Source organism: Grammomys surdaster, unplaced genomic scaffold, assembly GCF_004785775.1.
Source record: "Grammomys surdaster isolate TR1022 unplaced genomic scaffold, NIH_TR_1.0 190, whole genome shotgun sequence".
Lineage (NCBI taxonomy): Eukaryota > Metazoa > Chordata > Mammalia > Rodentia > Muridae > Grammomys > Grammomys surdaster.
This window is the reverse complement of record NW_021604635.1, coordinates 1163678-1190850: the sequence shown is the minus strand read 5'-3', so window position 1 is coordinate 1190850 and position 27173 is coordinate 1163678. Positions and strand designations below refer to the sequence as shown.

The following is a 27173-nucleotide window of genomic DNA, read 5'->3' as shown; positions in this document are numbered from 1 at the left end:
CCCATGCTAAGAGAGGGTTTGCAGAGTTCTGGGAGAGCATGATGTGGCCGTGGCCGTGGCTGGCCCCTGGATCAGAGCCACGAAGAGTTTTAAATAAAAGGCAAGCACCACATGGAAGCCACTGAACTGAAAAACCCAGCCTAGGTCTCTCCCCAGCCTTCCTTCCCATTCTCACAGGCTGGTCAGGAGGCCTGTGAGAAAATGTGTGCCGAAGGCCTTACCAAACTGAAAAGTGCTCTACGGAAGAATGGTTCTTCCGATGTCTGGTTTTAGTAAAAACTAGCTATCCCTGCCATCTGCCAGCCTGCGCTAGGGGGATATAATGCAAATCAGGAGGCTGCTTGCTTGCAGTTGCTGTGAGTGGGGGAAGCCCAGGTCAAAGCAGGATGTCCTCTCTGAGGTGTCTTTCTGTCCCTCACACTGGAGCTGGCGTGCAGTTCTGAGGGGGCTATGAGCGAGAGACAGGTTGAACTTTTTTCATTGTGATGCCACTTTCTGTCCAGAGCTGCAACCCAGCATTGCTGTAGAGAGGTTGCTTTAAAGACCCATGTTTCTGGTCTTTGCTACTTTGTGGGCTAACACTAGAGAGGAGAGAGATAAGGAGAGAGGGGAGAGAGCAAATACGAAAATCCTTGAATCTAAGTTCTTTCTTTTTGTTTTACCTTTGACCATGGGTACTAACAAACTGCAACCAACATCCCTAAATGACCACCGACTACCAACCCCACCTCTCGTGGCTCTCAAATTTAGGTACCCTCTGAAAAGTTGAATTCCAAATGTCACACAATTGCAAAAACTATCTGTGGTTGGCAAAAACCACGCTTCTGATGGAGCACGAGGCAAATCATAGTCAGCTGCTGCAGACGGGCGAAGCAGCCCCATAGACCTACACCTGGGGTTAAAACGTGAGCACACCCTTATACTAAGAAACCAAAATTCCAGAATTCTCAAAAGTGTCACTCTAGACCCTTTGAAAGACTCTTCTCTTCAGGGCTTCCCATGAAGTCCCCTGGGGTCCTCCGGTAACAACTGAGATGTAGAACTGGAGACTTCAGGGTGAACTCAGGTGTCTGTATCTGTCTCCTCCTTCAGACATGGATAAAGAGAGACCCGGTAATGCTAAACACTCCCTCCACCCTTGAGTATGGGATTCCTAGGTAGGAATACCAACAGGTAAGCAATTTTGAAGGAGAGCACACACATGCACCTGTAATGCTCGGCCTACTTGCAGGGTTCATGCAGTAGCGGTAAGCTCAGCCCGTACTCTGATTGGGTCTCCCCCGCATCACTTATTAATGAAAGGAAGCCTAGCAGTTAGAGAGTGGCTCATTCTAAGACTGAACAGGGAAACAGCGATGACCATGGAATAATCAAAAATTGTTGAGCTGAAGTGACACAGGAGTCAACCCCAACAGAGCGCTCAAAAAATGAAAGCTGGGGCAGTCTGAGGAACAAAATAAATAGCATAGTCTTTCATAACCCAGGACAAAAAGCATGTGTCCAGGAATCACACTGAGCAAAATAAATGACCAAATAAATAAAGAATAAATGCAGTGAGATGGTACAAAGATGGGGGAAAGGTGACTTCTTCTTATGGAAGAATTATATGTGATTTGTGGAATTTGGCCCTGTTCCAGTCAGGAAGTACTGCCAAACATTCCCTCCACCCTTGGGTATGGCAAACTTAGTGGCTGGGCCCAGGGACCAGAACATGGAGTCAATCTACCAAGCGTGGAAGGTTCACACCACAGAAGAGCCTGTGGGTACACCATGGCTCCTGGCTGCTGCGCCGTGAAGTCTGTAATCTTTCTTCTCTGTCTGCAGTCCTATGTCTCCAGCCGTGAGAAAGAATATCAGACAAAAGCAAATGGAGAAGCAACAGGTCTCCTGATATCTGAGCAGAACTAGTCAGAGCTGCTGTGGTCACAAAAAGTGAGGAAAGATTGACAGGTTGTCACAGACCAAGGAGACAAGGGGGCATGACAATTGGGGTCCTGGGTGGTACCTTAGATTGGAAACAGGTTGTAATTCAGTACAGCCCGCTTACAAATAGAAGAGAATGTTCTGCCCTTGCTCCCTCCCAGCATTGGGCTCTCAGCTGCTGTTTCTGGTTTTCTAGTCTCTGCTTCCTTTGATGGAAAGCAGCACCTGAGGAGTCTGCCTGTGGTGAACAGTGTGGGCTATGTCCTCCGCTTCCTGACCAAACTGTGCCGCAGCCTCCTGTGTGATAACCTCTTCAGCCACCTGCCTTTTCCCGGGAGCATCGGTGCCTCTGAGAAGACCCAGGAGAGAGAAGATGGGAGGACTGAGTCAGGTAAGGCAGAGGTGTTCTGTCCTGCTGCAGACGCCCTCTCTCAAGGTGGGCAGGTGAGACAGCTGCTAGGCAGTGCTACCATCCTAGAGAGGCTCAGGCCTGCCTCTCTGGGCTGCTGGGAGGACTCCCAAGTGACTGGAACTTTGTAGTCGATCTTATGCTACAGAGAAATGTGGTCTCTCCAGCTCCTGAGAACTGACGGCCTATCTTTGTGGCATGAGTGTATAGAATTTAAACTGTAAGACCACTTCACATCTTCTCTACCCTTGGGTGGGAGTGATTTTCTTACCCCTACTGTAAAGAAACTCTGAGTAATTGTTCATCATTGCAGAGTTGTTGAAGGACTCTGAAATCACGGAACTAAGCAATCCCAAAGGATCTAGGCTGAGGGGCAGTGTATCTTTCTGCCTGGAGTCTCCTGTGTCAGAATGCACAAAGCTACATAACCAAGATCTTACACTGTATGAATCTGATTGGGCCATGCATCAAATATGCCTTCCTTTGAGAGTTGTGTTTACCTCTTATCACAGGATGGAACATGACCAAAGGTTGAGAACCTTGGGTACCACAGGCACAGAAGAGCCCAGGTTGAAAACTGGCCAGTGGGCAGGGCAGGAAGGTCAATGCCTCAGCAGTATCTGCCTCTGCAGATACCAATGGCAGGTGCTCCTTCCTCCCGGAGCAAACTAGAGTTGTGGATTTGCAGAGGTCAGCAAGAATCTCAAGAAAAAGCAGAAACGTCTTAATTTTTTTCTCTTTATTTGGAAGTAGCATTGTTGATCTAGGGAAAGGACGGGGGTGGGGGGAAACCAGTGGGGCCAGGGCCATGGTGTCGGTCTTGGTTTCTTTCCCTGTTGCTATGATCAACTAGGAGAACAGCTGAAGGGAGAACAGGGTGGCTCACAGTTCCAGGGTGGAGTCCGCCCTGGTGGGGAAGTGAACGGGGTAGGAGCTGATCAGGTTGCATAAGAAGTCAGGGAGCAGAGAACAGCAAACGGTGTCAGGGTTCTGCTCTCTTCATGCTATACAGACAATGAACTTAACTTCCTCCCAGAGAATGCTGCTGTCTACTGGTGAGATGGGCTTCTCACATCAATGCATATAAGACTGTTGGGGTCTCTCCCTGTCTCTGTCTCTCTGTCTCTCTGTCTCTCTCTCTGTCTCTCTCTCTCTCTCTCTCTCACACACACACACACACACACACACACACACAGTTATTTCATATTGTTGCTATAACATGCCTGCCAGTCACGGACACAGAAAAATAACTTGATTCAGAGCAGGGTCATGCTGACCACATATCATATTCTGTTTTGTATGTCCTAAGGTTTGTTAATCTTATTTTATTGGATATTTTATTTATTTACATTTCAGAGGCCATCCCCTTTCCCCATTTCCCCTCCCTTGAAATCCCCTATCCCATCCCCCTCCTCCTTTTGCTTTTATACCATTTTAATTACATGCAAGTATTAAGGTCAGTTCTAGATTGAGGAACTAGCAATACAATAGATGCAAATAGTCAAGGAACAAGCAAGACAATAAACACGAAGAGTCAAAGAACAAGCAAGGCGATAAACAAAGTCCTGTGATCACTCTCGTAATCACTTTTTCTAAGGGCTTATCAGGATGACCAAAATATCTGAGCCTACTTCCCTGTCCTATCCCAAAGTCATTTTCATGCCTGAAGCCTACTTCTTTGTTCTAGCCTAGGATTTAGATTCCTGCCTGAAATTACTTCTTTGTTCTAGTCTAATGTCCAATTCCTGCCTGAGAGGTTTGTTAATCTTAAGGAATTCCACAAAGCTTTGCCTGGGACCCCCTCGGGTTAAAGGTCAGTATGAACTGCTATGGCCTGAGGTCCTGAGTCTGAGCTGACCACCGGGTAGAACCTCCTGCCGTCTGCGCTCTTAGTGGTTTTGTGTGGCTGACACTGAAGAATGCTACAGATAGTTATAACACTCATGCTGTTAACTCCATGCTCTGAAGTTCCCCTGATCACCACCCATCCCCCACCCCTCTCACCTCACTCAGGACCAATCAGCTTAAAGGTCAGCTGACAAGACTTTGTCTAGTAAGCCACCTGCTCCCCTCCTTGCCTTTTAAACTCTTGAATCTGGTTTTTCCTATAAAAAGCCTGCCCTGGGACCAGACCGGCACCACAGTCAGGCTCCCGACTCCTCCTTGTGCTCCTGATCTGATCAGCATTAGGGTGTGTATTCAAATAAACCATCCCTGACTGAGATCCATTTTTTTGTGGAGCGACTCCTAGACCACAACAAAGACCATCCCCGACAGGCGCGCCCTATGTTTTAGCATTTCTATTGCTGTGGGGGAAACACCAAGCTCAAAAGGCACCTTGGCGAGGAAAGGGTTTATCCTGCTTACACCTCCATATTATAGTTTATCAGTGAAGGAAGTCAGGACAGGAACTCACACAGGGCAGGAGGCAGGAGCTGATGCCAAGGCCATGGAGGCGTGCTGTTCACTGGCTTGCTACCCATGGCTTGTTCAGCCTGCTTTCTTATAGGACCCAGAACCACCTGCCCAGGGGTGGCACCACCCACAATAGGCTGGGCCCGCCCCTTCAATTATTCAATTACTATCTGAAATTTTCCAAGAGACTCAGGTAGTAACTGAGTATATATCCCAAGCTCCAGGGGACAGATACCAAACCATTCCCATGGCCATGTTATAGCGGTTGGGGACAGACTGGGAACTTGTCTATAATTTGGCTTCTAGTCAGCCTCATCCATCTTGCCCACACATTAGACACTGGAAATCATCTGCTGGGCTAAAACTTGGCAGAGCTCTCCAGAGCACAGGGCCTGCCACTTACCTACAGGATCCATGATTAGAGATGTAGTTGTCCCTCAGCCGCCATGAACAAGCTGCTGGCGAAGCCCACGTCTTTGAGATTTGGCTCTTGGGCATCCAGGGAACCTGAAGTTTGTCTTTCACAGGACCACAACGACATGTTCTTTTTCTGCAACTTGGTGCAGAGGGACATGAGGATTTGGCCATTGTGAACTGTGCCTACTGGCTCTGGAGCTTCCCAAAGGCCGTCTGAAGCCTGCCAGCTCCAACACTGGACAGTAAGTGATGCTAAAGGGTGTAAGCTTTTTACGTGAAAGCTGTCCGTAAGATCGGCTGCAGGCAAGCCTGTATAACATTTTCTTAATAGTGATTGATAGGAGAGGGACCGTCCCTGAGCTGGTGGTCCTGGGATCTCTAAGAAAGCAGGTCGAGCAAGCCACGAGGAGTAAGCCAGTAAGCAGCACCCTCCATGGCCTCTGCATCAGCTCCTGCCTCCAGGTTCCTGATCTGGCTTTCTTCAATGATGGACCTCAATGTGGAGTGTAAGCCAAATTAACTCTTTCTTTCCCAACTTGCTTTTTTGTTTGTTGTTTTTCAAGACAGGATTAGCCCTGACTATCCTGGAACTTGCTCTGTAGACCAGGCTGGCCTTGAACTCAGAGATCCACCTGTCTGCCTCCCAAATTCCTTTTGCTTATGATTTTTCATTGCAGTAATAGAAACTCTAACTAAGCCAGGGGGTATATCTGTGTGCATGGGGGTGCACATGTGTGTATGTGTATGAAGGTTAGATTTGGACATAGGGAGTCTTTCTCAGTTCCTTACCACTGTTTTTAAACTTTCTTTTGATTCCCTGTGACCTCTGCAGCATGCACTCCAACCCCGCCCATCCTGGTCCCTCTGTATCTGCTCTCCACCCCAACAACCTCCCCCGCCCCAAAAGACAACACAAAATAAAAACAAAACAAAATCTTGCCAAGGAAGCTGTAGTGTGTCCCACAGTACATGCTTTTGTCCACACATCTTCTCTGCAAATGTTCATTGCCATGAGTCATTGGTCTGGTTCGAGGCCTCTGGCTTCTGACACACTCAATATTGGGGCCTTAGTGGGACTCCTCTGAAATAGCCTGTTGTTGCCCTGTGTCACGGAGATCCTGCAGCTTTGGATCTGCAGGACCTGCCCCTTCATGTGCTCCAGCAGTTCACAGATGGCGTGGATGTTGGTGTGGGCCAACCTCAGTGGTAGCTGAGTTGGTCAGCCTGCCAGTTCTTCTGCACCCACACCACCAGGTATGTGACAGCGTTTGTGTGTTTGTGTGTATGAGTGTGTGTGTTTGTGTGCATCTATGTGTGTGTGTAACAGTGTTTGTATGCTGCACTGCCCCACTAAGCTCACCCAATGTCTTGTTGGCAAGGGGCCAGATCTCCCACTCTCATGCCCCCAAGGCTGCTCATCCAAGACTTTGCCTCCAGGGCCAGCTCTACTGTGCTGTCCAGGTGAGGTGCAGACGCTCTCCTGCCTGCTGCTGGCAGCAAGGGTCAAGTGGGAAAGGACATCTTTCTCTCAACCACAACATCCATCGTATGGCAGACAAGAGGTAGGGTCAGCTCTCCCACTCAGGGGCAGCTCACCACCACCCCCTGCACTCCCCCCCACCCCCCCACCCCTGTCTTCTGTCCTCCCTCACCTCCATGGGAGGGCCTCTCCTCTCCACCTTTTTTTAAGAGAAAAGATTTATTTTCTTTTTAATTATATGTATATGTGTGTGTGCAGGGCCCCAAGGAGTCCAGACAGGGCATCAGATTTCCTGGTGTTCACAGGAGTTTGTGCACGGCCTGCTATGACTGTGCAGAACATGGCTGTGGCTCCTCAGAGAATCAGAGCTGCTCTTGGCTGCTGGGGCGCTTCTCCAGCCAGGTCACCTTATTTTCTCTGAGACTCTTCTCGAAGCTCATTAGTTAGCTTATTGACAAGTGTGAGAGTATGTGCATGTGTGTGTTGTATGTAAGTGTATGTGTGTGAACATGTGTGTTTGAGTGTGTATAAGTGTGTATGTGTGTATTTGTATGAGACAGTATGAGAGTGTTGTGCATGCACGTGTGTTTAGGTGAGTCTGAGTGGTCTGTTTGTGTGTTTGTGTGAGAGTGCAAGAGTATGGGAGAGACTATTGTGCATGCATGTGTATTTGTGTTTGAATGTATTTGTGTGTGTGTGAGTGTGAGTGTTTGTGTGTACAAGTGTGTGTAGTGTGTTTCTGTGTGTGTGCATCTACGTGTGTGTTTGTGTGTGAGTGTGTAACAGTGTGTTTATGTGCATGTTTACATGTGTGTGTGTTTGTGTGTTAGTGTAATGTGTGTGCCTTTGTATGTGGAGAGAGTTGTGAGTGTAAATACAGAAGTTCTAGGATTCTGACTCATGTCCTCACACTTGTGAGCAAAGCACTTTGTTGACTGAACCCAACTTTCCAGCCCCCCAAATTTAGAAAAGGGCAAAACACCTGCGACTGTTGAGGACTCGGAGTCCTCAGACTGCCCCTCATCGCTGCCCTCTCTGCTCGCTTGGGTTTCCCACGTGCTTTGGGATAGAGGCTCGCCAGAACTGCTGGATCCCAGGGAAGGTGATCCTGAGCCTGCGGTCCTCTGGAGGCCCAACGGCAACTCGTTATTCTAAACAGCTGACTTCAGTCAAAACTGTCTTTGGTCCAAGTTTCCAAGAGAGGAAAATCAACCCATAGCTTAGAATAGTCTCAGGCAAAGCAGAAACATGTGGGAGAAAGAAAGAAATGCAGGTGTCAGGCATTAAAATGATGGCTGATTATGGGCCTCTCATTAGAGACAGGGAATCGTAAATGCGCTACAGTGGACCAGAGAGGAGTCAAGATTGGTCCTCGGGCTGAGGGATGGAGCTGGGGGCAAGCTAAGGGAAGAAAAATCTATACTGGCCAGAGACTAAGTTAATGGAAAATGTAATTGAAGCGAATGAAATGCTCCACCCATAGGTGGTGTGGCCCGGTGCCCTTTGAACCACGAAGCCAAGGCACGGGCCACTGAGGCCCTAAGGGAGAATTGCTTATCTGTAAGAACATGGGCGGGACTGAGCCTGGGAACAGAAGAGCTGCGACCAAAGCCTCCTCAAAAGCTGCAGAGGAAGGGTGGCTATTTGCGACCTCTGAGTTCCTTAGGAGACACAGGGTCCCACAGCAGCTGGCACGTGCTGGGAGCTGCAGCCCCCAGGAGTGTGGGGTAAACTGTCAGGAGCACGGACTCTGCACCCAGGTAGGATGAGAGGCACCTATGTCTGGGCAAGAGAAGTGGGATCCCCGGCCCTTCCCTTCCTGCCTCCAGCTTCCCCACTGAGGTTTCCTGCTCTGTGCTCTGGGACTCCAGGCTTTTCTCTCTAGGAGCTGCTCCCTGCCTCGGCCTCCCTGCTAAGTGTTTCAGAGTTCTCGGAAGCTGTGCCTGGCGGGTTTCAGTCCAGCGTTTCCTTCTCTGGCCTTTGAGACTGAAGTTCTGCCAGCTCTTGGCGTAGGCAGGCCAAGCTGTTCTCGCTAAACCCTTGGAACCCTGCCCAAGAACTAGGCAGACCCGCAAAGGGCCGGACCATCCACAAGAAGGGCCATGGCGTTCAGCCTGGGGGAAGCTAGCATTAATGACTCTGCCAAGGGCTCATTCTGTACAGCTGCTCCCTCAACTGGGAAGTTATGATTGATGTGGGAGAAATAAGGTGTGTGTGTGTGTGTGTGTGTGTGTGTGTGTGTGCGCGCGAGTGTGCGAGAGAGAGAGAGAGAGAGAGTGCTTGCACATGTGATATGGCATGTTTGCGTGGTGTGGTAGGCTGGGGAGTGGAATAACATATTAGTTTGGAGTCTGGGCATCACTGGGTAAAGAGGTATTGTGTGAGAAGGGTTTTGCGGGTGGTTATCTTGCTGCATCTCAAGCCTTCATTAGACAATACTAGTAAAGCACGGCTTTGATCCACTGAGTAAAACCGAGGATCAAGCCCGGCTCTCCGGCTCTCTGGCTCTCTGCACAGGCTAAGCTTGCTCTGCTGCGCTGCGTTTTGCACACGGGGCTCCTTGCTTAGAAACTCTCTTCCTTTGTCTCTTAGCTCTCTCCTTCTTGTCCCTCTTTCTTCTGCTGCTTCCCCCCTTTGGAGTTCTCCAGGACAGTGGGGTGAGTGGCTTGCCCACAGGGGTCCTGGAAGGCCCCCCTCATTCCCACTGTAACCCCAGACCAGGGGCAAACAGAGGAAGGGAGGAACTTTTTTCCTCAAATGGAAAAACTTAAGACAGGAGGCTCCTTCTTTTCTGGAGATGTCTTTCTTTGCTTTCATCTTTGCACAGGCGTTTATACCCAGCAGTGGAGGAAACCGCATTCCACAAACACAAACATCCACAATGGTGAAAAAGAAACACAAAGCTATCCAGAAAGTCCCCCAGACACCCAAAGCCCCCCACCCCATGTGTATGCATGCGCTGCGCATGCGCTTGCCGCTAAGCTGTAGCAAGCTCTTGTGGGTGTGCAGAAAGCAGGGTATTGTTCTCTCTGAAGGAGACACGGAATGATTTACAAGTGGTTTCTCTGGGCCGTAGGATGAGACACAAGGGACTTGCAAGGTGCCTGAGGCCTGCCTTTGCCCAGCTGGCCCTTTCCACAGTCCCAGGCTGGATTCTTTCCCTGTGGACAGACAGTTTATTTCAGATGAGCAGGAGCTTTGTGAGGGTCCAGGAGAGAACAGACACCGGCTATGTTTCCTGCCAGGCCTGTGGTTTTCCAGGGCTGTGTGGAAGGAAGGTGAAGTCTCCGAGGAGACGTGTTCTGGATGATTCCAGGTCTGCTGGCCCCATCTGCTGTTCACACTGTGGTCTGCCGCAAAACTGAAAGTAGTTCTCCCTGCTGGTAAAACGGTCTTCCTTTGTTAAGTGCAGTTAAGTTCGTAGGGTCCAAGTTCTGCACACCTGTAACCCATCTCCCTGTCTGTTTGATGACTTCATGGTTTCTAATAGAAAAAAGAGTATCCACTATGTATCCAGCAGTCATGTTTTATATTAAAGCAAAAAGAATTAAATTTAGATGTAAGAGAGAAACTTCAATCGATAAATTTTTAGCACAGTAGCCCAGCTTTGGGGGAGACTGTAAGATTCCTTGGTGAAGTTTTTACTTTAGTTCCTTTGTATTTATGTATTATGTTTGTGGCTTTGTGCACGGGGTGCAGTACCAACAGCAGCCAGAAGAGGGCATAAGATTCCCCTGGAGCTAACATTGCAGGCAGTTGTGTAAGGCTCTGTTCTAAACCCATCCAGTGTGGGTGCTGGGAACTGAACTCGGGTCTTCTGCAAGAGCAGTACAGATTCTTAAACCACTGAGCCATCTCTCCGGGGTCCTGGGAACGCTTTTCAGTCCGAGGCTCAGTTACTATAGAAGATGAAGATTGACTCTGGCTCAGCGTGGTCTCAATGCTAACATGGCACCTTGCCAATTTTTTTTACAATGTCTGGATAATACCTATAGACTGTTGACTCGAGATGTCCCTTTCAACAGACTCACTCCTTTCTAGCAGGACTTTCATTAAGGATATGATTGTTTAATTTGCTAATTTTATTTTATGGGTATATATTAAAATAAATGTCTATTAAGAATTAAGCCATGCCGGGCAGTGGTGGCGCGCGCCTTTAACCCCAGCACTTGGGAGGCAGAGGCAGGCGGATTTCTGAGTTCGAGGCCAGCCTGGTCTACAGAGTGAGTTCCAGGACAGCCAGGACTACACAGAGAAACCCTGTCTCGAAAAAAAAAAAATCAAAAACAAACAAACAAAAAAAGAAAAAGAAAAATTAAAAAAAAATAATTAAGTCATGTGTTTTTACTTATACCTGTAATCTCAGCACTTATCACAATTGCTGTAAGTTCAATGCCAACCTGGGCTACACTGTGAGTGCCAGGCTAGCCCGAGCTACTGAGTGAGATTCTATCTTAAAGTACACCACCAACAAAACCCGTTTACTCGTCCTCAACCAAACCATGTCCTCCCATTGTATGTTTATGTCCTAGCCCTAGGTTCTGTGAATGGGTCCTTAGTTAGAAATGAGGTCTTTGCTGAGAGGATCTATTACCTGGTGAGACGCCATTGGAGTGAGGACTCTTTCAAAGGGGCACACTAACACTGGTGCACAAGTTTTGTATAGACAAATGTTCCCTTTGTGTCCACCCCCAGGAGTACAGTTTCAGAGTCATGTGACAGTTCTCTTACGTGTCTGTTTTCCGAAGTGGCTGAGCCATCAGCAGTACATGAAAGCTCTGATTTCTCTGCAGCATCTGTTGGGGGAGCTGTCTTTTCATGGCTGAGTTGTTAGATGCAGCCTAGAGTCAGTTCCTTGTTAGAGGAGAATTCTCTCCTGACTGTGGCTTTGGTTTTTTGGGTTTTTATTTTTTTTTTGGGGGGGGTAGTGTTTTCGAAAAGTACAAGTCTTCAATTTTGATGAAGTCCAGAATTTGGTTGCTGTGGCTTTTGTGGCTCACGCATCAAATTTACTTATTTGTTTGTCTACTTAGCAGGTTCCCACTGTGTAGCACTGGCTGGCCTGGGACCTACAGTAACCCACCTGCCTCTGTCTCCTGAGATCCAGGATTGGAGAGGCACGTGCCACCTGGATCAGGCCGATCGTAAGAATACTTTTCCAGTGTACAAATGGAAATGTACAAAGGAGGAAATGTTTTTGTCCTCTTACATTTCCTCTTAAGGGGATTTTAAAATTCATTTTAATTTTTCCTGTAAGGTAAAGAAAGGCCAAATTGCATTGTTTCTTGTGTGGTTGGATTTCTAAGCCTCATCTGTTGAAAGACTTCTTTCCTTCCTCACTAACGGGTCTTAGTTGACAAACTATTGCATGCAGATAAATGGGTTTGTTTCTGGGCTCTGAGTTCAGCTTCATTCCTCCAAATGTCCATCCCCCACAGAACTGTGCTGTTATGGTTTGCTTTCTGTCTAAACTCCACCCCCACAGTTACCTGGCAACAGCCAGGTAGGCCTGCCCACTATAAAAGGGGATGCTTGCCTCCTCCTCCTCCCTCTCTCTCTTGATCTCTTGCTTGTGTTCTCTTGATCCCTATGTCCCCTCACCTCTTCCCCCTTCCCTTCCCCCTCTCTCCATGTGCTGATGGCCAGCCTCTGCTTCTCTTCCCCCCCTCTCCCCCCCCCCTCTCTCTCTGCCTCTACTACCCTCCTGGCTCTCCTCCCCATGCCCTGAATAAACTCTATACTATACCGGTGTGTGACTGGTCCCTCAGGGGGAAGAGATGCCTCAGCCGGCCCGCTGAGACATCCCCTTCCCCCACACCTCTCCACACACCCACAGGACAGACTCTCTTTATCTCTTTATCCTTTTATAAACACATCAGTTATGGTTACCATCTCTTGGTTGTTATGTTTGATGTTGTGACCCTGTAAAGTCTCTACTTTTATTTTTATTCCTCTAATCTTTTATAATTCCACGAGTTTTAGAACAATACAATAGAGAAACTAGCCAAGATTCTGACAGGGATTGTGCTGATTTTGTTGAACAATTTTAGTGTGTTGCCACTTTAATGATTATACCAAAAAACTATAAAGATGGTATTTTTTCTATTCATTTATATTTCCTTTCAACAGTGCTGTATATTTTCCAGGTTATAAATTGAGATTTTTTTTTTTCTGATCAATTTGTTTTTAAGTGTTTCACTGTTTTTAGTCAGATTGTATGGCGTCACTTTCTTGAGTTCATTTCAGGTTGTTTGGTGTGAGTATATACAATTGAAATGTTGGTGTGTTGATTTTTGCACCTTGCAATCTTGCTGATAATTTATTGGTTCTAGTAATTTAAAAACTGGGTTCTTTAGGACTTCCTTATGTACAGGGGTCATTTTACTTCCTTTTCCAATCTGGAAGACAACCCTGGCTTTTTCTTATCAAATCGCCATAGCTGAAACCTCCAGCACAAAGCCGCTGTGGCTGACCACAGGGAGCAGCATCCAATCTTTTCCTATGAACTGTGATGTCACAGGATCCTTTGAGGAAGTCCCCTCTGTCCAGGCTTATTGACTGATCTATATCATGAAAAGGTATAAGGTTTTGTCAGACGCTCTTCTGTGTCTATTGAGATGATCGATCATGTAGTCTTTGGGCCTTTGTATTCTATCAATATGGTCTATTAACTTATTTTGGGATGTTAAATTACCTCTCAATTCCTCCTTGGTTGGGCTAACTCTTTCTGGATTCCATCAGGTTCAGTCTCATCAGTATTGGGCAAAGGACTTCTGTTTCTGTATGGACAGGAGACGGTTACCTCTACTTCTCCTTTTTCCTATGGTATCTGTCTGGATTTGGTATCAAAGTGATACCAGCTTTACAGAACGAGTTGGAAAAGCATTCTCTCCTCTTTTATTATTTTGTTGGAATAATTTGTGAAGAATCTGTATTTTTTTTTCTTGAAATTTTTGGTAGAGTTTGCCTACAAATCATCTATGTCTTCTCTTTCTTTGTGGATACTTTTTAAATGGCTAATTCAATCTGTTGCAGGTCTATACCACACAGATTATCATTGAGTCAGCTCCAGTAATTTGCTGGTTTCATTCAAAGTACCTAATAATTTACAATCATTTGTAGCATACTATAAAAAGAATTACTTATTTTATCAAGCCCCTATAAAAGACACACAATCCAGGTATTTTATTTACAGCTGGAAGCTTAGACTGTGCAGGCTTAGAGATATTCTAACTTACGTCCCAGCAGTATGTCCTTGTTACTTGATGTCTCTCCCGGCTCATGGTCCAGCTTCGCTCAAACCTCAAGTCCTGCCTTTCTCTCCCTACTGCCCAATCACAGGCTCTGGCCTTTTATTAACTTTAAAAGGGGAGCAGGGTCTACATAATATCTCTTGGTGGAGACAGTCTATCTCCTTGTTGGCATCCAGACCAGTAGTTAGCATTTGAATGCACAGACCAACCCTCAACAGCATACTTTAATTTTTCTTATTCCTGTAAGGTTGAGAGAAATATCTTTTTATTTATGAATCTAGTGATCTGAGTTGTCTATACTTTTGTCAAGACATTTAAAGATTTGTCAACTTTATTAGTGTGGCCAAAGAGCCAACTTTTTTTTGTCTTTTTTTCTTCCTAGTGTTTTTCTATTGGATTGACTTCTGCTCAAATCTTTATACATTTGTTGTAAATTTTATCTGCTCAGTTTTTAATGTCTTAAGGCGAATGGTTATTAATACAAAAATTTTCATCCTTCACAATATAAAGGTTTTTATTTTATTTTATGTATGTGCGTTATTTGCCTGCATGTATGTCTGTGCACCACATGCATGCCCGGTGCCTGCAGAGGTCAGAAGAGGGTGTTAGATCTCTTGGAACTGGAGCTACAGACAGTTGTGAGCTAACATGTGGTTGCCGGGAATTGAACCAAGATGCTCTGGGAAGAGCAGCCAGTGCTCTTTACTGCTGGGCCATCTCTCCAACCCTAAAAGAAAAGATTTTTGCACCTACAAAATTTACCTCTAAGTTTCTGCCTTAGTCTTTTTTTTTTTTTGTTTTTCTAGGCAAGGTTTCTCTGTGTTGCCCTGGCTGTCCTGGAACTCACACTGTAGACCAGGCTGGCCTCGAACTCAGAAATCTGCCTGCCTCTATCTCCCAAGTGCTGGGATTAAAGGAGTGCGCCACCACTGCCCTGCTTAATCTTACATCTTGGTGGCTTTTGTTTCCAGGCAGTCTCCATGAAATCCCCAGGAGTGGGACCTGCCACTTACTCTAAAAATATCAAATCTTAGTTTTTCAGTATCTTCCCACAGGAGGAACGGAGACATGGCGAAGGTGTCAGGGTCTACTGGTCCTAAATATGCTTCTTCATTGCCGATCCTGGACCACTTTTTTTTTTTTTTAATAGATTGTGTTTTTTTGGAGATATCAGGATCTGTTTTGATGATATTTCATACTTGATTAAATTATTGGTGGTTTTGACTGGGTGGGGAGTGAAGAAGAATAATATCCTCTTTATTTTTATCTCTGTTATATCTGGACCTTTACACACACACACACACACACACACATGCACACACACACATTTGGTCACATATACAGCTCACAAACAGAACTAGTGTTTTTTGGCTTGGTCTGGTTTGGATTGGATTAATTTATTTTCAGTGATTTGGGCCATTTCCAGATGGCCCCTAGGCTTTCTATACATGGCAGAGGCCATCTCTTGGTTCCTCCCTGGTGAGACGAGGTCCCAATCTGCTACTGGTGCTGTTCAGAACTATTCTTTGTGCTCATGTTCTCTCTTTGCCCATGCTTACTGGAAATAGGACCATGTCAGAGCAGGGTTTGTCAGGACAGAGGCGTGGGGAGCTCCCTGGGCTTCTCTCACGTCCACTCTCTGCATCCCTTTTTAGCCAAGGTACCCACTGCTGAAGAGTGTCTGGTAAGCGCAGTTGGCATGAACCGCTACACCATAGATGCCTCCTCCGCTGCCTTCAGCCACAGGGGCTCCGTGACCCACTCTTCCTCACTGTACTACAAGAGACCAAGCTCTGGAGACGGCCACCTTGCCGGAGGCCCTGCCACCACCACCAGTGGTTCCCGTACCAACCCTGTGCCCTCTGGAGGTTCATCCACACCTGGACTGAGGCTCCTGGCCTCCAGCCCCAAGAGGAATGGAACAGCCATCGAAGGAAACAGATGTGGTAATGTAATGCACACCCTGGCTTCCTGGGGCCTTGGTGGCCTCTATGCTTGCCCGGGGAACACTGTACAAGGAGAGGTTATAGTGATTTGAACATGACACCCTGGGAAAGTAGAACTTTCCACAACCCCCTTGAGTTTTATTATTCTTATAGGCAACCAATCTCAACTTCTGATCATAAGTTAAAAAAAAAAAGGACATATTAGGTTAGGAATACCTAGTAGACTCCAAAATGTCCACGGCGCAAAGACAGATTAGTTCAAGAGTCCAAAGTGGATGTTCCACCTCAGTTCAGGGACCCTGCTCTGTTTCTCTTGTGTCTCTACCTGTCTGTCTGTCTTTACACCCCTGCATCTAGTGGACAGGATAGGGGTGGTGCTATGATGCCCAGGAAGAGATGGGCATAGCTATCAATCATAATCCATTGGCAAAGCTGGATCATTAGATCCCACTTAACTGCAAAGGAGCCCAACTCTGTGCCCAGAAGGAGGCAGCCGCGGACTTGGGCAAAAGATTGTCTTTTGCATGATAGATGATTCATTCATCTGTGACTAGAGGTCTCTGGAGAAAGCAAAAAAGACACGAAGTGCTTCCATGCCTGTCATTAGGGCCTCGTGTCTCCTGCACAAGAGAAACATGCTACATGAAAGTGTTCAGAGGGAGACAGGAATAGTTCTAGGGATAGTGTGGAGGTCATTCCAATGGATACTTTACGATGGCTGTGTCCAGTCTGCAGCCTGTGGACTGTCTCTAACCCAGAGTGGCATGAATTTAGTACAGCACGTGTCATCTGCCATCGTATCACTATGTTAAAGGATCGGACACCCCTGCTTCACGGCGACACTGGCAAACTTTTCTTTTATGGATTGGCAGCCATAGAGCAGAGTGGATAACTTTGTAGATGGCACAGCCTAGGATTCTGGATTAGCTGTCTGCTGACTGTGACCCTTTTTAAGTCCTGGCTTCTCTGTGCTTCTGTTTCCTTCCCTGAGAAATTGAAATTGTAGTACGAGCAACCTCTTCCTCATAGACTCAGGAGGAAGGTTAAATAAGTTTATATTTAGTAGAAAACCTACGGCATAGTAAGTGGTTAATTAACTCGAATACTATAGATCCCATGAGCACATCCCTCAGAAGACCATAGCCTCTCTCTACAGCTGGAAATGCTGATGGGGACTCCAGGCCAGACTCAGGGAATCTTCACTCTGACACTGCCCGCTGGGCCGGTTGTGTGCACTTTGGCAAAGCTACATCTCTTCTCTAGGTGTGGATGCCTTTGCCAGTGGCTGCCACAAATCACTCCTGAAAGCTGTTTTGTATAATTCAATACTTCCTCAACAGCTTCCCCCATCCCAGAAGGGCCTCTGCTCGCCAAGGGTAGAAAGATCAGCAGACACCCCTTAAAGGAGACATAGCTCCAAAAGGCAGAAAAATGAAATTATTCATTCTTTTTAGCTGCAGGCAGTCTTCCGTGTAAGTATTCCATTGACAGTGTCTCTGCAGGCCGCTAAAAGGGGGAAAATGCAAATTACCTAGACCAGAACAAGCTAGTCAGACAGAGGGCCGTGTCTCTGGTCTCTGAAAGAACTTCCCGTTTCTGCTACACCTCCTTTTCTAGAATTGAGTTACCTGGCCACTAGCTGCAAGGGAAACTAGGAAAGGTGATTTTAATTCCAAGTGGAAATTGGGGACCCCGTTATAAAGAAACAGGGAAAGAGGCGTTCTGCCAGCAACTGATGGTCTGAGCAGCCCCTCCTTGTAAGAATGTTTGTATTCTCCGTTCCCCCACCCCCACCCCCACCACAGCACTTCATTCCCTAAGTATTACTCTGTCCTGCCACAGTAGGGGGACCATGACGTCAATCTTGTGAGAGTCTCATTTATATTTGACTCCCTGACAGTCAAGCAAAGGGGGCTTGTGTCATTTAGTGAGCACCAACTATGGACCACTTTCTATCATTACTATTTTTCATAAGTTATAATATATTGCTTATAAGACATGTTACCATATACATTTCTAGATGATAGTGGGTTGAGAGGCCTGTCAGTTGTCGAACCAAACTGATTGGGTAACTCCAAAGCCTGGTCTGTCCGAACTACTCTGGGACTTCTGGTCTGTGCTTGCAGGGCTTCCTGCGGCTCTTTCTGATGTGTAAGGTGATGGAGGAGAGTGTGAGGTGGACAGGAATCCAGCTCTGCTGCGACTCTTTACCAAGGCCTTCACATTTGCTTTCCTTGAAACAAGTCTCCCTAGCTAGCAGTCCTTAGCATGCACAGAGGCTCAGCAGGCTGAGCTGAGTGGTGTAATAGAAACCTACATGCCAGCCTGTAGCCCCTCACCCCACCCCACCCCATCCAGGCCTCTGTCAAACCTTCCCTTTCTCAGAGGACTGCTTGGTGTGCCTCTGAAATTACATCCCAGGTGAGAACCACTGGCACCCAGAAACTTTCTCTTTAGTGTGTTTGACCCATTTCGTAAATCCTGGAAGAAACCTAGAAATGGATTTTCTCCCTAGGTACTAATCACAGTGGTTTTTAAAGCCTCAGAGTCTGGACTGCTCCACCAGGCTGCACGCAGGGTGGGAGGGGCTGAGGATGTACAGGGTTCTCAGGTGCCTTTCCCTCCTCTGTGAATCCTCACTCACCTCCCCACTGCTCTGACAACAGGAGCTGGTTGGTGCCTGGGCTGCCAGCTCTCTGGGCTGCGGCCTGGGATGTGGTTCTCTGGGGTTTGCTGATATTCAGGTGACTATTTGGGAGTGTCTGTTTCTCATCTGAGATACACTCAGCCAGTGCTATAAAAGGCTGTGAAGAGGTATCTGATAGCAAAGCTTCCTGCACATGCAATAGAATTCCCAACCACAGGCATCTCTAAGAGCAAAAAGCAAAATAGATCTGACATTGTGCTTGCAGCTCCAAAGTTTCCTGTGGGCTGGGGTTGGCTTTGTGGCTATGGTGTCAGCAAGGGAGACAATTCTGGAGGGAGCAGGAGACGGGGGGGGGGGGGGGGGGGGGCTCACATGTGGGCGGGGATCTGCGGCGGCACGAAAGAGCTTCCTCGATAGACGGGAGGGGGGCTGGGATGATGCAGGAAATCCCAGTGAATGGTTTTGGGGTCCATGTCAGGCAGGTGGGGCTTTGGTGATTGTAAACCACACATTTCTGAGCAAGGGAGTGAGCCGCCAGCGGTGGTGGGATTTAGGGAGTTAAAACTACTGGATACTTATTGAATGCCATAGAAGAATACTGCGTAGCTTTGGGGCTAACTCTGACCTTTACAACCTTATCCTGTTTGATTTTCGCTGCCCAAGATGGCAGAAGTTTTTGCTAGTAGTCAACTAAGAGATTAGGGTGTTCTGGTCTGCAGATGTCCACTGAGCACCTAGGCAGTCTTCCTAGGCAGAGGCTCTTCTCAGAACTGAGGCTGGTGCTGTGAGCAAGGCAGAAGGATCCCATTCCAAAGAGAACTCGCACGTTATTGTAATTACTGTTGGAGGTTGAAAAATGTGGCCAACATGAGAGTGTTGGAAGGGGCGGGGCTGCGGGACAGTGTTGGAAGGGGCGGGGCTGCGGGACAGTGTTGGAAGGGGCGGGGCTGCGGGACAGTGTTGGAAGGGGGAGAGGCTGCAGGACCACCTCATCTTGGGAGTCAGGAAACGCTCCAGTGTGATGGAACCCAATGAAATGAGACTTGACATTTGAGCCCTTTGAAGGACAGGTGTCTAGAGGCTCCTGGTGGAGATCATATTGTTTCCTGGGAAGGGGATGGGGGCTAGCAGTGTCAGTTTCTGGCTGAGAAGGAATGCAGCCCAACCTGGCCTGCTGGTCCCTAGGGACATCTTCTGTCCTGTTGGCAGGTCAGCTTGTCTTGAAGGATTAATAAAACAAAACAAACAGACAAAAAAATTATGATTAAAATCTAAGGAAGGATCAGGGTTTTTCCTCTCTGGTCTCTGTCGCCTTGTAATGTCTTAAAAGCTGGAACTGGAAGAATGTAAAACAACACGGTTTCAAACCACCTGGTTCTTCTGGCTAGCCTGGGCACCTCACACTCTTCATAGTCTGCACAGATGTGGGAGGACAGGATTTCTGACTCCTGGCTCACCACTCCGTTGTTCCACTCTCCCACTCTGTTAGCTAAAGTTTCTCCTGAATTATGAATGAGCAAAAGGCAATTATGTGTGTGCTCGTGGGGATGCGTAAGTCGGAAAGAGATCAGCAGATGTGGTACCAGCACTGTGCTTCAGAAGGCGGCGGCAGGATTGCTTTTCAGCACCGAGTCTGTCAGTGGTCTATTTTTCTGCTAACCATGAATTCAGCTTCAGGAGCAACAAGATTTAATTATGTACCCATTCACCACCGGGTCTCACTTTTCACGGCTTAACAGCCCACGGGAGCGACATGACCAGGCGCAGCTTTCTCGGTGCTAGAGAATGCTGTGGATGGCGAGTGCCTGGCATTCTCTGTCCACACAGGAGCAAGAGTTGTTGAATCCATCCAATCCTGTTGACCTGTCACATCTGCCTGCAGCCTCTTCCTGTGCCGGACTGGACCCATCTGTCTTCATGACATCTTCCCCCGGGGCTGGCTGGCAGGGAGGCAGTGGTGTGTTGATTTTTCTCTGTGAGCACAGACACGCACAAGCTTTACAAACCCACTGCCGGAAAATTCCATTTTCCTTCTCTGGAGTGAGTTTGTGTGCTTTGAATGAGGAGTAACTGCCGAGGTGTGGCTTAGCCTACCTACTGCCTTGCCTTGTATGACTGAAAGGCCCCTCAGAAACACCCTTGAGCCAGCCTGGCTGCTCTTCCATCCTTTCTGAAAAAGGGGAAATGCCCACAGCTGACACCAAGTCACAAGCACAGAGAGCACTTGCCTCAGGCGTCTCAAGAGTCTGTTCCTTACAGCCATCACTGAGAATGCTCTCCTCAAAGATGAACCAGGAGCCCTCTGTTCTGCTGTAGACAGCCTCTGCTGTTCCTGACCTTACTCAAAGGACTGCAGGACCCTGGGCAGGATCTTATCAGTGGGCTGGACTTCCTCTCCTTCCTGCCAAGTATAGGAAATTAGATTTGACCTCTGCTCTCATCCCTGCAGAATCATTCTTGAACTAAAGACTTCCCGCCTTTGTAGTCCGGACGTCTATTACCACCCTGATTAACAGCCATGCCCCTGTGGGCGGGCCCTGAAGACAGCTGTGATTTCTGGGCTTCTTCAGCCCCGAGTTGAGTGCAGATGTCTTCAAATGGAGTAAAAAATCACCTTTCACTGGCAGGCATCACTGTTCCAAAGGCTCTAGGGAGCCTTAACAGTTTCTCAGCGAGATGCCTGGTGCCACACCACCTCATGGGGCCCTTCCATGTCCAACAAGGAAACTTCAGGGGAAAAATGAAACAAAACTCAAACAAAATCTAGTCCTCAACTAGGACAAATCCAGAAATGAATCTTGCTCTCTCAGTCCAGGGAGCATGGGGAGCTTCCCAGGTGTATCAAGAGCGGGAAGGGGAGCACAGAAGAAAACTGTTTTAAGACTTAGGGATCCGGGTGGTGGTGGCACACACCTTTAATCCCAGCACTTGGGAGGCAGAGGCAGGCAGATTTCTGAGTTCGAGGCCAGCCTGGTCTACAGAGTGAGTTCCAGGACAGCCAGGGCTACACAGAGAAACCCTGTCTCAAAAAACAAAAAAACAAAAAAAAAGACTTAGGGAAGGCTGATAGGCACTGGCTTCTCAGCTCCTAGAATTATGCCATAGGGCAGTCACTTTTTGCTCAGAATCTTGGCCTTTTTTCTAGCCTGGAAGTAGTGGTAAAGATCACTCACACAAAGCTAGCCTCTGTCTACGAAGCGTATCGATCTATCTCACAATCTTCAAATCCATGCTTCAAGAATATTTATTCTCTGCTCAGCTGTTGAGGGGTCAATGTAATATATGACCCTTGTAATGAGAGAACTTGGGTTGTATTGTTCACCAAATGTCTCTCCCAAGACTAAGCCAGAGAAAATGCTTGGTACATGACTGTGAAGTGAACATAGGAGGAATTTTGGAGAAATATAAAGTACAGAAAACTATGCAAGTGACTGTACTGCAAAGAAGGATGTGGGAAGCATTCTAGGGGAAGGATAAATGAAGGTCAAATGAAAGACAGGTGATAGCAAGGTTGGCTATGGTGTTCACGAAGGGGTCTGATGGCCACTGGGCTGGCATGCTTTTGTGTCTGTGTTCTCTCAAGATCTGGATCAAAGGCATGCTGCCTTACTGCCTCAAGATCGGGATCACAGGTGTACCCACCATTCCTAGATTGTAGTTCATGCTACACACAGTCAAGTAGACAACTGAGAATAGCCATCACAAGCAGTATGCCCAGATGGATGTGCAGGGAGCCTCTTTCACTCTGTAGAGCACCTTTGGTAGGTTGACCAGAAGGCCCAGGCTTGCCCACTTCAGTACCTATGGCAGTCTCTCTGGCTAGAGAATGTTACCATGATTCAAGACACATTGCAGTCAAACGACAAGCAGAGGAAGCTCCAGAATTTGTCTCTAGGTCCCCTGGTCCAAAATCCTTTCCTTCTATCTAAGAGGGAAAGGTATGGAACCACACGGTACATAGGTAAGGGGGACTCAGAGGGACAGTGAATGTTAGAAGTATACAGACAGAGCTTGGTCTCAGGGACAGCCTGAGGCAGTGGCAGCCATGCTAGATAGAAAAGAGCTGAAGCAAGGAGACCCACGGGAAAATCACTGCAGGTACACTGCAGGTACATCTCAGACTTTCCCCATTTTTATGAACAAATACCTGACAACAAGCAACTGAAGGGGAAGGGACCATGTCAGCTCACAGTTTGGGGATGACCACCCCTCATGACAAGGTGGTCATGGAAGCAGAAGTTACTTGAGTTGGGACAGTGGAGCTTGATCAGTGATAAGTGTACCAGAAAAGCAGAGAAAGGAGACTGTGCGTGCTTACCTGGTTGTCTTGGTTACAGATTCTTTGTGTGATAAAACTCCATGACCAAAAGCAGCCTAGAGAGGAAAGGGCTTAATTCATCTCACAGCTTGTATTCCACCATCCAGAAAAATCATGGCAGGAACTCAAGGCATGGCTGGCATGTACCCAATGGCTTGCTCTGCTTGCTTGATTTCTTTTTTCTTTTTTTTGTATTTATTTTTCGAGACAAGGTTTCTCTGTATTGCCCTGGCTGTCCTGAAACTCACTCTATAGACCAGGCTGGCCTCAAACTCAGAAATCTTCCTGCTTCTGCCTCCCAAGTGCTGGGATTAAAGGCGTGCGCCACCACTGCCTAGCACTTGATTTCTTTCTTTCTTTCTTCCTTCCTTCCTTTCTTTGTTTCTTTTTTTCTTTCTTTGTTTCTTTCTTTCTTTGTTTCTTTCTTTCTTTCTTTCTTTCTTTCTTTCTTTCTTTCTTTCTTCTGTCTGTCTTTCTGTCTTCCTTCTTTCTTCTCTTCCTTTTTTCCTTCCTTCCTTCCTTTCCTTCTTCTCTTCCTTTTTTCTTTCCTTCTTTCCTTTCCTTCCTTCCTTCCTTCCTTCCTTCCTTCCTTCCTTCCTTCCTTCCTTTTTTCCTTCCTCTTTTCTTTCCATCTCTTTCTTTCCTTCTCTTTCTTCTTCCTTTTTTTCTCTTCTTTTTTCTTTCCATTTAACTTCTCACATAATACATCCTGACTGCAGTTCCCCCCTTCTCTTCCCAGCTCCTCTTCTACACCTCCCCTCTTCCCCAAATCCTCTGCTCCTCTGTTTCCCTTCAGAAAAGAGCAGGCCTCCCAGGAATATCAGCTGAACATGGTATAACAAGCTACAATATGATGAGGCACAGATCCCCATAGACGAGGCAGCCCAGTAGGAAGAAAGGGGTCCCAAAAGCAGGCTGGAGAGACAACCTTGACTCCCACAAGAACACCAATCAACCGTAACACTCATCAGAGAATATCCCAGACCCATTCAAGCTCCCTGATGGTTGCTTCAGTCTCTGTGAGCCCCTGTGATCCCTGCTCACTAGATCCTGTGAGCTGTGTTCTTATGCTCAACCCCTCTGGCTCCTACAATCCTTCCTTCCCTTCTTCTGAGGGATTCTCTGAGTTCAGCCTAACGTTTCAGCCTCCTTTCTTTTAGTACCCCACAACCACCAGCCCAGGGGTTGCACTGCCCACAGTGAGCTGGCTGGGCCTTCCCACACCAATCATCAGTCAAGACAATGTACCACAGGCTTGCCCACGGGCCCATCGGGTGGGCTTATTTTCTCAATTGAGGTTCCTTCCTTCAACAATGATTCCAGCATATAACGAATTCACATTAAACTAGGTAGCACACTAACTTTCCCACCAGTACCTCACTCAGCCGGAGACCCCATCCTCTGGGTGGTACTGCTCACATTCAGAGCGGGTCATCTCTTCTCTCTGAAAATGCTTCCCAGAGGTATGGGTGATTCTAAGTCTAGTCACCTTAACAATACAAATTAGCCATACCATTAGTGGTATGAGTTTACCAAAGATTCGGCAAGGATGGAAAGGAGAAGGGCCAGCGGGAAAGGCACCCTCCTAAGGACTCATGAACCCAGTTCTGGGGACAAGGGACGAGTAGTAAAGTAACACCATCTTCTAAGAGCAGGTACAAACAGACCAGACATGAAGAGAGCCTCCTGTGCTGCTGGAGGTATAAACGGTCGATTAGCCATTGTGCAAAGTCCAAAAGTGAAGACCCACCTCTGTTCTGCCACACTGCCATCTCCAGAGGACACGGGAAGGGCCCGGTATTGCTTGGCCCCACAGGCTACAGAGATACATTTTGCTATCACTCAGCTCACCAGCCCCCAGGCACTAATAGCTGCTTATAACAGACCCTGGGCCACAAACACAGAACTTAATCAGAGGTCTGGGGAGCTTTAGCTAGGATTTTGAACCAGAATTTTAGTTTGTCAAGGATGAGAGAGCTCTCCCAAACCTTTTCCATGGACAGCACAGCATGGAAAGGCTGTCACCCTTCTGCTCCTCACTGAGCAGCTATTCACAGCGTCTGCCTGTCACAGAGACACTTGGCCCTGCCGTGGACTTCAGAGCACTAGGGACTCCTGGGCAAGCTAGGGGTGGGGAAACCCAGTAGGCAGCACCAGATGGACACTAAATTTTACTGGCTCATGGTCCCCCTCCTCTGCTCACTCCCTCCAGCCCCGAGCCCCTCTCCGGATGTGCAGGACACCAGACGACCAAGCAGCAGGAACCCTTCTACCTGGACTGTGGAGGACGTGGTCCGATTTGTGAAGGACGCTGATCCCCAGGCCCTGGGGCCTCATGTGGAGCTCTTCAGAAAGCATGTATGTCTGAAGGGAGGGCCAGGGAGAGACGAGTGGGAGGAGAGAGGAGTTCAGGGTCCTCCAAACACCAGTGATCCAGACTAAGCTCTAGTAGTGCCCTTAAGCGAGCCCGAGATGAGAGAGACAGGCAGCCATAGGCATGTCAGAGCAGAGCAACCCCCAGATTTGTGTTTTTAAGGGATATGTTTCTCTTCTGTTCTCTCTCTCTTGAACTTTGCCTGCTTTTCTGTCAATCCGTCCATCCATCATCCATCCGTCTGTCCATCTACCCATCTATCCACCCATTCACCCACCAGTCTGTCCATCTGTCCACCTGGCCATCCATCCATCATCCATTCATCCATCTGTCTGTCCATCTATCCAACCATCCAACTACCCACCAATCCACCCAATCATCTGTCTGTCCGTCCATTCCATCTATCCATCCACCTGTCCATCAACCCACCCACCTACCTGTCACTATTCAGCAGTCATCTGTAGCACCCCTGCAATATGTCAGACAAACTGTGATCTAGTGTTCTTACTGCTTAGAGCAGTGGTTCTTAGAAAGAACCACTAAGACTAATGCACTAAGAGCATTAGTCTTTCTAATGCTGCGACCCCTTAATACAGTCCCGCATGTTGTGGTAACCCCCAACCATAAAATTATTTTTGTTGCTACTTTATAACTAATTTTGCTACTTTTATGAATCATAATGTAAATGTCTATGTTTTCCGATGGTGACCCCCGAGGAAGGATCGTTCGACCCCACAAAGGGGTCGTGACCCACAAGCTGAGAACCACCGGTTTAGAGGGTTAAATGAGAAAATACACATAAATATGCTACATGAGGCCTCAGTCATATATGTAACATCATATAAATGTTATAATCGTTAGGGACTTCTGAAATATAAAAAGATAGTAAGTGGAGCAAAAGGTAAAAATTACTGTTACCTTGTTCAGCTTACGATATGAATTCTGGATTGGTAGTGTGACACATTGCTACAAATCCATTGCCTTTAGACAATGGACATCGCTAATCTTTATTTCTGTGGGTCTGGAGCCTGACTGGGTCTCAATGGGCTAAGATTCAAGTGTTGGCAGGGAAATGTTCTTGTCAGGTATTCTCCGGGACTACATTTCCCTGCTTCATGGCCCCCTTTAAAGGCCAGGAGCATCAATCCTGGTTGTCCTCAGGCTGATCTGTCTGTGGTTCTGGCTTTAGTCGGATGACATATATGTGAGATAGGAATGCAGGTTAAGCTTTGCTACAATCAGAAGCCGGCAGGAATCTGAAAGAGAAAGGTAGCACGTGATTTCCAGGAAGGGATGGGAAGAGGAGGGCATCATAGTGGCTTGCTTTAATTGTTCCCAAGAGCTTTCCCAGAACAAGTAGTCTGTGTTCTCCAATCTCCTCACCTGCCCTTAAAGTGCCTCGTGAGCACTCCCGGACCTTAGCCACCGTTTAGCCATTCTGAATGTCCTTTGGCTTTTCCTCCAGGAGATTGATGGCAATGCCCTGTTGTTGCTGAGGAGTGACATGATCATGAAATACCTGGGACTGAAGCTGGGACCCGCGCTGAAACTCTGTTATCACATTGACAAGCTGAAGCAAGCTAAGTTCTAAAGAGTCAAAACCCAGGATCTCAGCGGCCAGCTGACATCATGAGGAGACGGTTCTCTTAAATATCACAGCCACAAGGACTCTGGGGTTCTTTTTTTTTTTTTTTTTTTTTAATAAAACGTGTACATCCTTGCCTTTTCTAACATTCCTAGTGGCCCCTTTCAGAGACTCAACTGTGTGCTAGACTTGTCAGAACATTTAATGTTCCTGACATGTTGATCACTCTTTATGGGTGCTATTTGTGCCATGACAGGGGATAACGAAATGCTGTTACCCTAGAAGAGCCCTGGAGGGGCCTCCCAAAGTCCCAAGGAGAAGAATCCTGTCCCCTCAGGGGCTGTGGGGATTCCCCCAGTGCCAGTGGCAACCTCTCCCTGTTCTGGGGACGGATCAGCAGTACTCA

The 27173-nt window shown here is 47.4% G+C and overlaps 1 protein-coding gene across 3 annotated transcripts in view; it reads left to right on the top strand.

Annotated features, from left to right (window-relative positions):
- Positions 1 to 26839, top strand: part of Scml4 (Scm polycomb group protein like 4) — a 91918-nt gene extending 65079 nt beyond the window's left edge. For 2 of the 3 annotated variants that reach the window (XM_028769027.1, XM_028769026.1), the window contains 4 exons: positions 2120 to 2314; positions 15553 to 15843; positions 25021 to 25166; positions 26648 to 26839. In XM_028769027.1, the coding sequence (XP_028624860.1) occupies positions 2120 to 2314; positions 15553 to 15843; positions 25021 to 25166; positions 26648 to 26773 (758 nt within the window). In that variant the 3' untranslated portion in view covers positions 26774 to 26839. Of the gene's footprint in view, positions 1 to 2119; positions 2315 to 6393; positions 6419 to 6601; positions 6727 to 15552; positions 15844 to 25020; positions 25167 to 26647 lie in introns of those variants that run through there. The other variant, XM_028769028.1, reaches the window with a different exon arrangement.
- The last annotated feature ends 334 nt before the right edge of the window (positions 26840 to 27173 follow it).